The 14,681-nt window shown below is 44.5% G+C and overlaps 1 protein-coding gene across 2 annotated transcripts in view; it reads right to left on the reverse strand.

The window, feature by feature from the left end:
• The window catches only part of BRINP1 (BMP/retinoic acid inducible neural specific 1), a 116,099-nt gene that overhangs the window by 71,566 nt on the left and 29,852 nt on the right, over nucleotides 1-14,681 (reverse strand). For both annotated transcript variants that reach the window (XM_083597284.1, XM_083597285.1), the window contains exon 2: nucleotides 5,728-5,995. In XM_083597284.1, the coding sequence (XP_083453410.1) occupies nucleotides 5,728-5,945 (218 nt within the window). In that variant the 5' untranslated portion in view covers nucleotides 5,946-5,995. The remainder of the gene's footprint in view (nucleotides 1-5,727; nucleotides 5,996-14,681) is intronic.

The following is a 14,681-nucleotide window of genomic DNA, read 5'->3' on the forward strand; positions in this document are numbered from 1 at the left end:
TGCTATCACTAAGATTCCACAACTTCCACCCTCTGGAATGTTGTGTCCAGTTCTGCGTGCCTCCTTTTAAGAAAAATACATGGACAAACTGGAGCATGTTCAGAGGTGGACAACCGGGATGAGGAGGACCTAGAAACCATGTCCTAGGAGGGTTGGTTTAAAAAAACTGGGTGTGATATCCCCATGTAAAAAGGTAAAGGTAAAGGGACCCCTGACCATTCGGTCCAGTCGTGACTGACTCTGGGGTTGCAGCGCTCATCTCACTTTATTGGCCGAGGGAGCCGGCATACAGCTTCCGGGTCATGTGGCCAGCATGACTAAGCCACTTCTGGCGAACCAGAGCAATGCACGGAAACACCATTTACCTTCCTGCCAGAGCGGTACCTATTTATCTACTTGCTCTTTGACGTGCTTTCGACCTGCTAGGTTGGCAGGAGCAGGGACTGAGCAATGGGAGCTCACCCCATCACAGGGATTCGAACCGCCGACTTTCTGATCGGCAAGTCCTAGGCTCTGTGGTTTAACCCACAGCACCACCCGTGTCCCTCTTATCCCATGTAGAAGCGCCTAATAAGAGCTTGCTAGATCAGGTCAAAGGACCATCTTGTCCAGGACTTTGTTCTCAGTGGCCAACTAGATGCCTATGGGAAGTTCACAAGCAGGACCTGAGTGCAACAGCACTCTCCTCCCCACCAATTCCCAACAACTCCCTGCCTACTGAGATCAAGCAGGTGCCTTCAATGTACTCTTTTTGGCACTTGCTAAAAACCTTCTTGTTTAGACAAGCCTACCCAGATGCAGGTGGTGCTGTGGGTTAAACCACTGAGCCTCTTGGGCTTGCCGATCAGAAGCTCGGCGGTTCGAATCCCCGTGACAGGGTGAGCTCCCATTGCTCAGTCCCTGCTCCTGACAACCTAGCAGTTTGAAAGCACGTCAAAGTGCAAGTAGATAAATAGGTACCGCTCCAGCAGGAAGGTAAATGGCGTTTCCGTGCACTGCTCTGGTTCGCCAGAAGCGGCTTAGTCATGCTGGCCACATGACCCGGAAGCTGTACGCCGGCTCCCTCGGCCAATAAAGCGAGATGAGCGCCACAACCCCAGAGTCGTCCGCGACTGGACCTAATGGTCAGGGGTCCCTTTACCCTTTACCTTCACCCTTTACACAGATGCTAAGAAACTGAGGTGATTTTAATCAGTTTTACTATTCTTAACTTTCGCATGTTTGAAAGTACATTTGCAATTTTTTCCTTTAGTTTACCGTTTTATCTTTTGTAAACCTTTTTTTTTAAAAAAATGATCAAGCAGTGTATAAATTTTATGAAATAAATAAAATAAACAAGCAGGGCCATTCTGCCTCCAGCAATGTAGGCAGCAACTGATAACTTTATATTCTATGAATTTGTTGAATCCTCTTTTAAATCCCTTCAATTTGAGGGTTGTTACTACATTCTGGGAGCAAATTCTACAATTCACTTATATGCTTTGTCAAAATTGTGGGAGAATCTGAAGCCAAAATCGCAAATGCATGGTTGCTACAGAATTACAGATAGGTGACTGTCTGATGTTATATCCTCTAAACCTTTATGGCAGAAGGAGGAAAAATAGAAAACTTAATCATCTTCCTGTCACAGCTAGGCCTGGGCGATATATCAACATATCACCCAGGACCAATACGAGGGCAGGCTGTGATGACAGTTTCACTCAGTGGTATATCATGGGTGAAACTTCCTTCTGAGTCCCTCTTCTACCAGCGCCAAGGGAGAAGAAGAAGAAGTAGTAGAAGAAGAAGAGTTTGGATTTGATATCCCACTTTATCACTACCCGAAGGAGTCTCAAAGCAGCTAACATTCTCCTTTCTCTTCCTCCCCCACAACAAACACTCTGTGAGGTGAGCGAGGCTGAGAGACTGCAGAGAAGTGTGACTGGCCCAAGGTCACCCAGCAGCTGCATGTGGAGGAGGGGAGACGCGAACCCGGTTCACCAGATTACGAGACTACCGCTCTTAACCACTATACCACACTGGCTCTCAGAAACAAGCTGTAGCCGGGTGCTGGAGGCAAGGGGACTCAGAAGGCAGCGGTTTCGCCAGTGATATACCACTGAGTAAAGCCACCATCATCTGTCCTCATACTGGCAGAAGGAGAAACAAGCTACATCGGTGAGGTGCTGATATAGTTTGTTCCTCCCTCTGCCTCTTTAAACTGCTTGGCCGAGGGGTGCACCATTGCCCTCACCTCAGCCAAGCAGTTTTACAGAGCCCTCAACCTGCCACCAGCTCCCCCGAGCCAGCACTGGGGTGGGGGCTCCGTTGAGGTGCTCCTCCTTCCCGGTTGAGAGAGCCCTGGCTGCTCAGCTGGGGAGGCGCGGGCTCTGTCACACTTCTCCCTTGAGGGAGGGACAGCTGCGGGTGCGAGCTCGATTAGACTCCCTAACCCCAGTAAGGCAGCTGCAGCTGAGGCAGGCCTTCGGTCTTGCTTCAGCCTTGCCACGGGGGTCGGACTTAGCCAGGCAGTGCACCAGCAGCTTCAGGCCGCCCTGCCTTGTGGACATCACCCCGGGAGGGTGGGTTGCGTCTTTCTACCTAGGGTGAATGACCACCCCGGAGGAAAGAGCCAGCGCACCTGCATGGACAAAGGCAATGTGGGATCTGTCTTTGTGGAGTGGGGTGGGGTGAGCAAGAGAGGTTGCTCACGCCCCCCCCCCGAGCCAGCAAAAGCAGAGGGAGCCTCAGGAAGGAGCCCCGCCGTCCCTGCCACCTGTGTATTATCAGCTGATGAAAACTATCGTGAAACAGTACAGTGGTACCTCAGGTTAAGTACTTAATTCGTTCCGGAGGTCCGTACTTAACCTGAAACTGTTCTTAACCTGAAGCACCACTTTAGCTAATGAGGCCTCCTGCTGCTGCTGTGCCGCCGGAGCACGATTTCTGTTCTCATCCTGAAGCAAAGTTCTTAACCTGAAGCACTATTTCTGGGTTAGCGGAGTCTTTAACCTGAAGTGTATATAACCTGAGTTACCACTGTAGTTTCATTCTGGAAACACTGTCCTTGAGACTTTTGAGACGTCTTCCGCTGAAATTTTTGAAAAACTATTGAGAAAACTTTACTTTTGAGACTTTCTGTTGAAACCTTTGCATAACCATTGTGAGACTGACCTTTGACGCCTATCTTGAACACATGGCTTAACGTTCTGTGCCACTAGTCTGTTACATTGTATATATATGAATTCTAATAGATTTATTTCTACCTTTTGAATGATATCATTATTTTATTACATATGCTTTAACAGTTATTAGCCTACTTGTTGTGTTTATATTTCTGTGATTGGTTCTCCTTGCAACACAGGGGTTTGTTTTTGGCACTCGTGTGCGAGTGGCAAGGACACCAGGGCTCACTCAGCTGGGGACAGGAGCTTTTCCACACACACACACCCCAGCTGAGCATCAGGCTGGGGCCAGATGCACTGGCCCCAGCCCACAAGGTGCTAGGGTGAAAGTGCCTCAGTTCCAGCGGTGAGAGCTGAGGCACTTTTACCCCAGCGCCTTGCTGGCAGGGGCAGATGCAGTTTCTTTCAACTTCATGGTTTATCGCCAAACTGAGATGTTTGGTTGGTGATAAATCATTATGTTGCAAACCCAACATCGCCCAGACATCGTCACAGCACACTCTTCTTACCTTTAATGGGATAGATTGCCTGTAGGGTCTTCTCCACAGAGTTACACACCATTTTGAACTGGACAATGGTCATTGGAACTATAAGAACTACTGCCTCACTGATTTGCGTCCCTAATCCTGGCAAGACTTATATGTGAGTAAACTTTACTTTTTTCTTGTTTACAAGTGATTTCTTTGTTAAAAGGGAAACAGAGAAGGGAGATGATCCACGTCTACCTAAGCATCTTTGAATATCATAGTTGTTCTAGGTTATACAACCTTGTCTCTAAAAGCTTCTAAAGGTAAGCTATGCACAGGTGGTGATTTTTAAAAACTGCTGAAATAGGTATTTGCATTCTTACACAAGTAAGAATCTCTTGTATTATGGGGGGGAGGGGGGACTTTTTCCTATACACTGTCTCCACACAGTGAATAATTTTATACACTTCTTTTATGCCCCTCTTACCTGCCTTTTCTCTAAACTAAAAAGCTTCAAATTCCTTCCGTTATGAAGGAATTCAATACACAGAGAAAGAATTGCAGGGAGGGGCATCGTAATTCAGACCCCACATCACTGGCATAACAAATATGTCATACCACCCAAAACAGCATGGAAATAACACCAACTCCAGTGAATGTACCATGCCTTCTGAAAGCAATCCTCTTCCATTCTCCACACAAGGTTCAAGACCCCAAGTTCTCCATAAAATATCACATTATAAAGCAATGCATAGAAACTGCTTCTATAGCCGCATTTGCCTTGTCCATTGACATATTTTGACCTGGGGTTGCTTGGTTATTTATTTATTTACTTGCTTAGATGGCTTACTTATTTACCGTATTTTTCACTCTATAAGAGGCACCAGACCACAAGACGCACCTAGTTTTTGGAGGAGGAAAACAAGAAAAAAAATATTCTGAATCTCAGAAGCCAGAACAGCAAGAGGGATCGCTGCGCAGTGAAAGCAGCAATCCCTCTTGCTGTTCTGGCTTCTGGGATAGCTGCGCAGCCTGCATTCGCTCCACAAGACGCACATACATTTCCCCTTACTTTTTAGGAGGGAAAAAGTGAGTCTTATAGAGCAAAAAATACGGCACTTATTTGACCACTTACACCTAGCAAAGTTTGAGGTGGCTTCCAATTTATATTTCAACAAAATTAAAACCAACCCTAACAATAAAAGTAAACAATCAGCAGTAAATGGGGTGGGAAGAGTATCATAAAGCAAAATCATAAAACAGTTTAATAAAAAGAAAACAGCAATAGCAGACTAAAACCACATCACCAGAGGCTCTGGTTTAACTCACACCCACCCACCCCAGGAGCCTTTATTAAAGCAAGATATTTTTTGGGGGGGGGGCTCTCTTTGCATAAAAGACCTCTCTCCTGTCCTTGCCAACCACTTCTATGGCCAAGCAGTTTTTCCAGCTGATCCAAGAGAAATCTGCCATCCTGAATTTGATCTAATTCTTTCCTTTAGGGCAGCAGAGCACATAGAACCACAGAATTGTGGGGTTAGAATGAACCCCAAGGTTCATCTGTTCCAACCCCTTGTGGTGCAGATGTCTTTGCCCTCTTCTATAGAGGTGTTCAGATGCTACAAGTGTACAGTCCATGTATCCATGTACACAGATAGTCGAGATATACGCTTCTACCATAATCCACATGTATCGTTCAATGAATATACAGTTTATGAATCTGTACACAATAGCTGAGCTGTGCAAATTAACAAGTGTCCACTCTTTCACATGTGTAGAGACTGCTTGTTCCTGCGTTCAGTGCAACACACAAACAAGCCTCATGTGACAGTCCTTCAAGAATAGTGAGCGTGGCGGGGATGGAACTCTCACTTCTCACAACTGGGAAACTATAGCCCTGTCAATGCAGCTAAAGACTGCATTAGCCATTTTTGCAGCTACCAGTCATATTCAGCAACTTTGAGCTCCTTTTCACAAGTCAGGCACCACCCGTCCTCTAGTTTGCAGCTGCCTATCATGCATGTACCACTCAAAAGACATCAAAGGGAAGATATTGGTTTAATGGAAAGCACCCCAAACAAAAGATTCCTCCTTACCTGTATATTTTATACCGGGTTGTAAATCCCTGACGATGTCTTTCCACAAAGGATAAGTAGCTCCGCGAGTGGTGGAAGGGCCCTCTGTCTGAAATAAGCCAATCAAATTCCTTGGAGACATGTTGGTTGGTCGCAGCGGGTTGCTGGTGGGAGGGCTGTACTGTTATATGGTCCCATATAAAGAGGAAGTAGAGGAACTCAGCAAGCCTCCAGTTCATGCTTTTCTGTCTGCCTTTTTCCTCTCATTCTTGCTCCATTCTGTGGAGTCCTGTGTAGGGAGGGGAAAGAGGGAGTAGAGGAAAGTCGGGGAGGGAAGAAAGGAAAGAGAAAAACAGGGGCAAAGAAGAGCGGTTTCAGTGCTTGTTTTTAAATTACCAATAGGATATTTGCCTACAGTTTCCACTTGCGTTCATCCAAAAGAATTCAGGAACTCACACCAAAACAATTTCCATTGCTGAAGGCTGTCATTCTGCCTTCTGTATATGCTAGCCTGACTGTGCTCATTGGAAAACAAAGAGAAAGTTTGTGCTTTCAGCTAAAGGTGTTTCATGAAGATAGACAGATTGAGAGTTTCATAAAAAAAGCATAATTGTCCTTATAACAGCACATCAGTAGTGGGGAAATGAACCTCAAAAGCTACAGCAAATGGAATGGCAGACTGTGTGTGACATGAGGCTTTGATGTTCATGCATGTGCACTGATGTACATCTGATCTTCAAGGCACAATGTCTCTGTCTCTTCCTTGGAGACTGCATTCTTGTGCATAACAACTCAGTATGTTCAAGGGGTTATTCTCCAGCAAAGTGTTCTCCAAAGTGTTCTCTACAAGACTGCCTTACCCCACATGACTGGATCAACCAGTGAAATTGGTACTACTACAGGTGCTACATAATGCTAGTTCCGCATTTGTAAGAACCTGATTGTTTAGTGTGGCAGCGACTACAACTTTGGAACTTCTTGCCTACTGAGATCAAGAAGCCACCTTCAGTGTTCTCTTTTTGGTGCCTGCTAAAAGCATTCTTGTTTAAACAAGCCTACCCAGATGCTAAGAAAGTTGAGGTGATTTTAATCCTTTTCAGTAATTTAACTTCCGTATGTTTTAAAGCAGGGTTGTGAATTTTTTGTTTTACTTTTTTTCTTTTCTTTTTTATAATCAAGCAGTATATCATTTTTATGAAATAAATAAACAAACTCTGGGTCCCCAGATGTAGTTGGACTGCACATCCCATCACCCCAGGCAGCTTAGCCAATGGTCAGGGATGATGGGAGTTGTAGTACAACAAAATATGGAGTGGCTAGGCTACCTAAATGCCAGGTGTTCTCTCTGTTGTCCAGTAAGGGCATTAAGATCAACAAATAGGCCCTAGTTAGCCTTACAAAGGCATGACGCTTATCAGCTTCTTCACTGGTAATGTGGGTGTTGTAGAATGTGCTCCTTGCTGAAATGTGAAAGGCCCCCATCCTCACTGCCATTCCTCTTGCCCTGTTTACACACAAGCAGTTTCTTGACCTCTTAACGCAAGTATTTTGCTTTAATTGCACAGCAGCTTTAATGGGATCGTTTTGTTGCTCATTTCAACACTGGTGGTTTGCATTTTAATTTTTAATCATAGAATTGTAGAGTTGGAAGGAACACTGAGAATCATCTAATCCAGGAGTCACCAACCTAAGGCCCATGGGCTGGAAGCAGCCCGTGGAGGTTGTTTGACCGGTCCACAAGCCCCCCCCCCCCGAATCAAGCCCCCTGCACTAAACCGGTGCAGCGCAATGCGGGGACTCGGGACTCGCTTCTGTGGTGCAGAAAATCGCGTCTGCATGTGCGCAGACACCAAAAATTGTGTGCATGCATATGTGACGGAGGGATCTCCATGGGCCCGATCCGGCCCAGGCAAGATAAACCTTGCCGACCCCTGATCTAATCCAATCCCCCTGCAATGCAGCACCCATTACTTAAGCATCTAAAACTTAAGCACCTGCTTAAAAAACCTCCACCACCTTCCAAGGGACTCTGTTCCACAGTCGAACAGCTCTTACTGTCAGAAAGCTCTTCCTGAGAGTTAAAAAAATAGAATCGTAGAGTTGTTAGGGCACACCAAGGGTCATCTAGTCCAACCCCCTGCAATGGTGGAATCTCAGCTAAAGGATCCATGACTGATGGCCATCCAACTTCTGCTTTGAAACCTCCAAAGAAGAAGAGTCCACAACCTCTCATGGGAGTCTCTTCCACTGCCGAGAAAGCTCTTACTGTCAGAAAGTTCTTCTGTATACAGTGGTACCTCGGGTTAAGTACTTAATTCATTCTGGAGGTCCGTTCTTAACCTGTAGACTCGCACATGCTGCCCGGCTTCTGTTATGACTTCAAATGTTCGTTTAGGGCTTCTGAGAAGTACATAAAGGAAAGAAGCGGGCAGGGAGAGCACCAGCCTGCAACGGCACCCACCTGAAAGGTGCTCAAACTGTGCTCCAGTGTGCTCTGACTGAAAAAAGCACCGACTACCACTATGAATAATATTAGTAATAATGGCAATTCCTTTACAAAAATATCTGAGGGCACAGGTTGGGGGAGCCTATACTACAGCAGTATTCTTTAACTTTGGGTTGAGGCACATCTATCCCACTCTTTCTGTAGTTTTAGATGGTTAGTTAAAATGCATCTTTTTTGGCGATGTTTAGAGGAGAGACTTGATTGAGGCTACTAGTAATTTTCCCCTACTGCTTTGTTATGTGTTCTTTATAGGATTCTGTTAGGAATTTTATGTGATCACTTTAAGAGACCACTACTTGAAGAATCAAAGTGGTGACATCCAAAGTTGACAAGAAATGCTATCAGAAAGTATATAGAAACTGTCAGAGGCACATGAATCTAATGAAATGTCCAAGGTTTTATGATTGGAATGAGCGTAGAACTCAGAATCATTCTGAAGGGAGTGGGCATGCTAACTGTAAGCTAGCCCTGCACTGAGCAATTAAGAAACAAAATGCAATTAAGCATCGTCAGAAGTAATTAAGTAAATAAGTTGAGTAATTAAGCTTGTGATTTGTGGGCTATATCACCTGCACAAATGGATTTTTGTCATAAAAGGACTATAATAGAGAATGGGACTTGGAGGAAAGGAGAGGGAGAGGGAGAAGATGAGGTTACTCCTCATCTTCAAAAGGGGGGGGGGAGAGAAGACCCAGATAACTACCAACTGGTAAGCTTGAAATCGATACCAGGAAAGGTCCTAGAACAGATAACACTGGTCAACAACAAATTTGTTGTCTGTGTTTTTTCAGTTGATTTAGGACGAATCTGATGCGCTGAATCCAAAAATCACATTGGTTTTGCTCAATCAGGTCAAATTTTTGAGCTATGGCCACATGTCATTTTTTTACGTTTTTGTTCACATGTACGCTTGTGTGGAGCATTTTAGAAGAAGTTGGTGGGGGTAAAATGCCATGTAGAATAATTGTTTTGATTGGAAATGATTATTTTAATGACAAGAAGTATTCAGGTCCGATAGTTCTGGGTGATTATGTCGAAAAGGGATCAGTTTGAAGTCATAAAACCTTGAAATCTTCCATAAATTGGTGCAGCAAAGCATAAAGTTGCTTACCATGCTTATTTTGGTATTAAACTTGGTGACCAGGAAAAAGCTTGGGCGCCACACATGGTGTGCAAGGCATGCACCGAGACTCTACGTGGGTGGACCAATGGCAAGAGGAGTCTGAACTTTGGAATTCCCATGGTTTGGAGGGAGCCGACAAACCATGTCACTGACTGCTACTTCTGCGCTGTTGATGTGACTGGGATCAACAGAAAGAACTGGAGCAGCCTCAAGTATCCTGATCTTCAATCGGCACGTCGTCCTGTAGCTCATTGTGATGAAATTCCAGTGCCTATCTTTGGAGAACTTCCTGACATTAGTGACGAAGATGCCTCCAGTGTTGAAGGACATGAAGAAGAAGTGGTTCTTCAAGATGATGCTCCACATCCATTTTCCCAAAAGGAGTTGAATGATCTAGTTCACAACCTCAGCTTGTCAAAGGACTCTGCCGAACTGTTGGCATCCAGATCGAAGGAAAAAAACCTCCTCTCTGACAGTGCTTGCATCAGCTTCTTCCGCAACAGGCATCAAGAGTACTTCCGTTTTTTCTCGGAAGAGAAGGACTTGGTGTACTGTGCAGATATTGCACAGCTTCTGCTCAAGCTTGGAGTGCCACAGTACGAACCCAAAGATTGGAGACTGTTCATTGACAGCAGCAAGCGATCACTGAAATGTGTTCTGCTACACAATGGCAACCAGTTTGCCTCTATACCCCTGGCTCACTCAACTACACTGAAGGAGAACTATGAAGCGGTGAAGTATGTGCTGGAGAAAATTGGTTATGATCAGCATAAGTGGTTTATTTGTGTTGACCTGAAGATGGTGAACTTTTTGTTGGGACAACAGTCTGGCTTCACCAAGTACCCATGTTTTCTGTGCATGTGGGATAGTAGGGACTGTGCTCAGCATTACACGAAGAAGGACTGGCCTGTGCGGGAGGAATTGGTGCCTTGCAAAGAAAGGAACGTCATCAACGACCCTCTGGTGGACAGAGACAGAATACTCTTCCCACCGCTGCACATCAAGCTTGGCTTAATCAAGCAGTTCACCAAGGCTCTGGACAAGGATGGTGACTGCTTCACTTACTTGTGCCAGCCTTTTCCAGGATTGACCATGGAGAAGTTGAAAGCTGGCATCTTTGATGGTCCTCAGATCTGTCAGCTCATCAGAGATCCAGAGTTCGGAAACTCAATGAACTGGAAGCGTGGAAGGCATTTGTTCTGGTAGTGAAGAACTTTCTTGGCAACAATAAGGCCAGAAACTACGCAGAACTTGTCAACAACATGCTGACTGCTTTCAGAAACCTGGGCTGCAACATGAGCGAGCATCAAGATGCACTACCTATTTTCACATATGGACCGGTTTCCTGAGAACCTGGGTTCAATGAGTGACAAGCAGGGGGAGAGATTCCATCAGGACATGAAAGAGATGGAGGCCAGGTCTCAGGGTCGCTGGGACGCAGTCATGATGGCTGACTACTGTTGGACTCTGAAGAGAGACCTCCCTGCCGCTGAGCATTCCAGGAGTTCCAAGAAATGGAAGTTCAAGCCCTGAAGTTTGAAAAATGGTGAAGCAACATGCAATTTACGTGTACTTACCTTTATCAATGCCCACCATTCAGTTTACAGTAATCGATGTTTCTATCAGGTAATCAATATATGTTGTTGGAAAAACATTTTTTTCTCTTAAAAACATATTTAGGATGATATGTGTTGACAAAAATCAGCTGATAATGCCACAAAAATGTAATCGATTTTGTCACAAGATGTGATTTTTTTCAAATCAACATAGCACAAAAACCTGACCTGATGGAGAGAAACGGATGCCATTTCGTGATTCAGCAGTGCAAAAATACCCTAAATCAATTGTAGAAATCTAGACAACATTCAAAAAGTAAAAAATTGTTGCCCAGTGTAATTCAACAGTTGGTCTGTGAGAATTTAGAAAAGTATTCTGTGATTACTAAGAGCCAGAATGGGTTTCTCAAAAATAAGTCATGCCAGAAGAATCTCGTTTCTTTTTTTGATGAAATTACAAGCTTGGTGGATCAGAAGAATGCTGTGTATCTTGATCAGTAAGGCTTTTGACAAAGTCCTCCATGATATTCTTGTAAGGAAGCTGGTAAAATGTGGGTTGGACGAGGTAACTGTTAGGTGAATTTGTAGCCGGTTGACTGACTGAACCCAAAGAGTACTTGTGAATGGTTCCTCGTCATCCTGGAAAAAAGTGACAAGTGGGGTTCTGCAGGGTTCTGTCAAGAGCCTGTTGTTCAACACCTTTAGAAATGACTTGGATGAAAGAATTGAGAGGATGCTCATCGAATTTGCAGATGACACCAAACTGGGAGGGATGACTAATGCTGCAGAAGACAGAATCAGAATTCAAAATGACCTTAACAGATTGGAGAACTGGGCCCAAGCTAACAATATTAATTTCAGTAGGGACAAATGTAAGGTCTGCACTTAGGTAGGAAGAACCAGATGCACAAATAGAAGATGGGGGACACCTGGCTTACTAGTAGGACATGTGAAAAAGATCTAGGGGTCTTGGTGGACCACAGGTTTAACATTAGTCAACAGTGTGATCTAGCAGCAAAAAAAGAGCTAATGGTATCCTGGGCTGCATCATCAGAAGTATTGTGTCTAGATCAAGGGAAGTAATAGTACCACTCTATTCTGCCTTGAACAGACCACACCTGGAATACTGTGTCCAATTCTGGGCACCACAATCTAAGAAGGATGTTGACAAGCTAGAACATGTGCAGGAGGAGGACAACCAAGATGATCAAGGGTCTGGAAACCAAGACTTATATGGAGTGCTTGAAGGAGCTGGGTGTGTAGCCTTGAAAAGAGGAGACTGTGAGGAGATATGATAGCCATCGTCAAATACCTGAAGGGCTGTCACATGGAAGAGGGAATAAACTTGTTTTATCCTGCTCTGGAGGGTAGGACTTGAAGCAGTGGCTTCAAGTTACAAGAAAAGAGATTCTGATTAAACGTACGGAAAACCTTTCTGTCAGTGTAGTCCACTCATGTTCTACAGGTAAAGAGGGAGATAAGTTGATAGTAAAGAGAACTCAGGGGAACTCAGGCCTGGGGGACAAATGTATATAAGGGCATTGGAACTCTCCATAGGCCATGCCACTCACTGACACCTTCCCATGCCCCTCCCCCACACCACCTGCTGGTTTATTCAAACAAGGTAGGATAAGAAACCATGGATTGATCTTCAGTTCTTCGGGTGAACTAAAATTTAAATTAATCCTGTTCAGATGAACAATGCAGTGTGTTTCATTTCAAATGGAAGTAAATGCTTCTTATATCCTTGCAACTATACCAGAGGAGAAGCCTTGAAGGAGAGGGTGCACAAGCTTGAGACTTGTGCATGTAACCATGTTTGACCATGTTTAGTTGAATTACTGATCCAGGCCTGAGATTCCCACCTTTGCATTAAGGCTTGAAACACCAGGTCAGTGCTCCTCCACATAAAATGCCCCTTTTTAGAGGGTCATTACAAAGCTCTTGTTTCATATTCCAGGCCTGCCCTTGGCTCCTAACATCAGACTTAGATGTCTATTCCCCTTCAAACAAGATGTTCTCTCACTTTCCCAGCCTCACATAACCTGTTCTTGCTAGATTTGGGGGAATCAGAGATTATAAAACGCGATAATGAAACAAGCTGCCTCTCACTTCACGTTCACACACAATTAGTCTATGTACGGTTGTTCTTATTTTCATGTCCCACATTTCATAAGACACCCCCACCCCCGCAATGCACAAAAGAAGAAGAAGGTCACAGCTTCCTGTGGCTTTCACTGGAGAGAAACAGCTAACGAATTGCTCTTGGTAGACCACTTTGCTGCAGCAGTGCTGCCTGCCTTCAGGGCTACATAACATTCTGAAAGGTAAAGAATTGAACAATGAGTCAGCTGAAGAGCTGGCATTGAGGGAAGAATATAAGGTGATTTGAAAGGAGGCTCTAACATCAGCTGAACCTCTCACTCTGAAACTTACATCCAGTTCACCAGGTCCTATGGGCTGACCCAGCTTGGATGTTATGCTTAAACCAGTGTGGTGCCTGCCAGAGGTTGTTGAACTCCAACTCCCTTCAGCCCCACTTAGCATGGCCAATGGTCAGCGATGATCAGAATTGGAGTTTGACAATATCTGAAGAGCACCACATTGGCCAACATGCTAAACCATTGTTAAAAATGATGAGAATGAACCACAGCAAGCCTCAGGGTCACATACTTCCCCCCTCCAATATAATTGTGAGGAGGAAATCAGAATTTTTTTCTCCCATTTTTGCATAACCACAGTTTCTTCAACCATCTGGACTCAGCAAACTGTGGTTAATGTAAATATAATTTTATTCGAAACAGGCAAACTTCAAAGCTGGCTGTGAAGCTGGCTTGTTTAAACAAAAAGGTACCATTGACCATGGTTCAGGGTGGGTATGGAGAACCTGTGGCACTCTGGATGTTGCTAGATTCCAAGTCACATCAGCACTAGCCAACATAGTCAATGGTCAAAGATTATAGGAATAGAACTGCCGCAGCATCCAGAGGGCCACAGCTTCCCCAACTTGTAAGGGAAGCTGAAGGATAGGGATTGGCTGAAGGTCACCCAATGAGCTTTATGGTTGAACAGAAAGCTTTGCAGCCAAACAGAGATTTGAGCCTGCACTTCCCCAACAAAGTTTAACACTTCCAAACCATTGCATCAGCTGGTTACACACACACACACACACACACACATGTACACATACTACCACCACCAAAGCTCTTTGTGTGCTACAAGCAGTGTAAATTATTCAAACAGCAAGAACCTATTACATCAAAAATCACTTTTAACATGAGGAAAAGCTATCTGGCCTGGAGAACAGATGTGTTCCTTCTCTGGTACTTTCAAACTTCAGAGGGGTATCCTAACCTTGAATTCTGCTCTGACATATATCAGACACAAACATTAAGTGTGGAATGTGTTTTGGAGTTTATATCATCAATCAAGCTTGCTTTCTGTTGTTTTTTCTGTGTTAATCCAGATATCAGAATGTTCTTTCTCTCTCTGTGACAAGAAGAAATTGCAGTCTCTACCAGTTGCCTTTGCAAAATGTGTAACAGGATACAGGGTTGAGGAGGGGCAAGGTGCAAGGCAGAAGTGGAAAAGATGGAGTTTGTATTGATTCTTGGCCCATGCAGAGAAATCTGCCCTCCAAGAGCCAGGACAGGTGTATTGTACTTCTGTGAAACACTGAAGGTGTTAGGGGCAATTCAGCTGCAATCAAAGTCCCCCAAATGCCGGAGTCTGCAAGCAAGTTTGAAAATAACAGAAGACAGGAGAGCCATTGCCACTTTAAATTAAAGTG

Source organism: Podarcis filfolensis (assembly GCF_964270895.1).
Source record: "Podarcis filfolensis genome assembly, chromosome: Z".
Lineage (NCBI taxonomy): Eukaryota > Metazoa > Chordata > Lepidosauria > Squamata > Lacertidae > Podarcis > Podarcis filfolensis.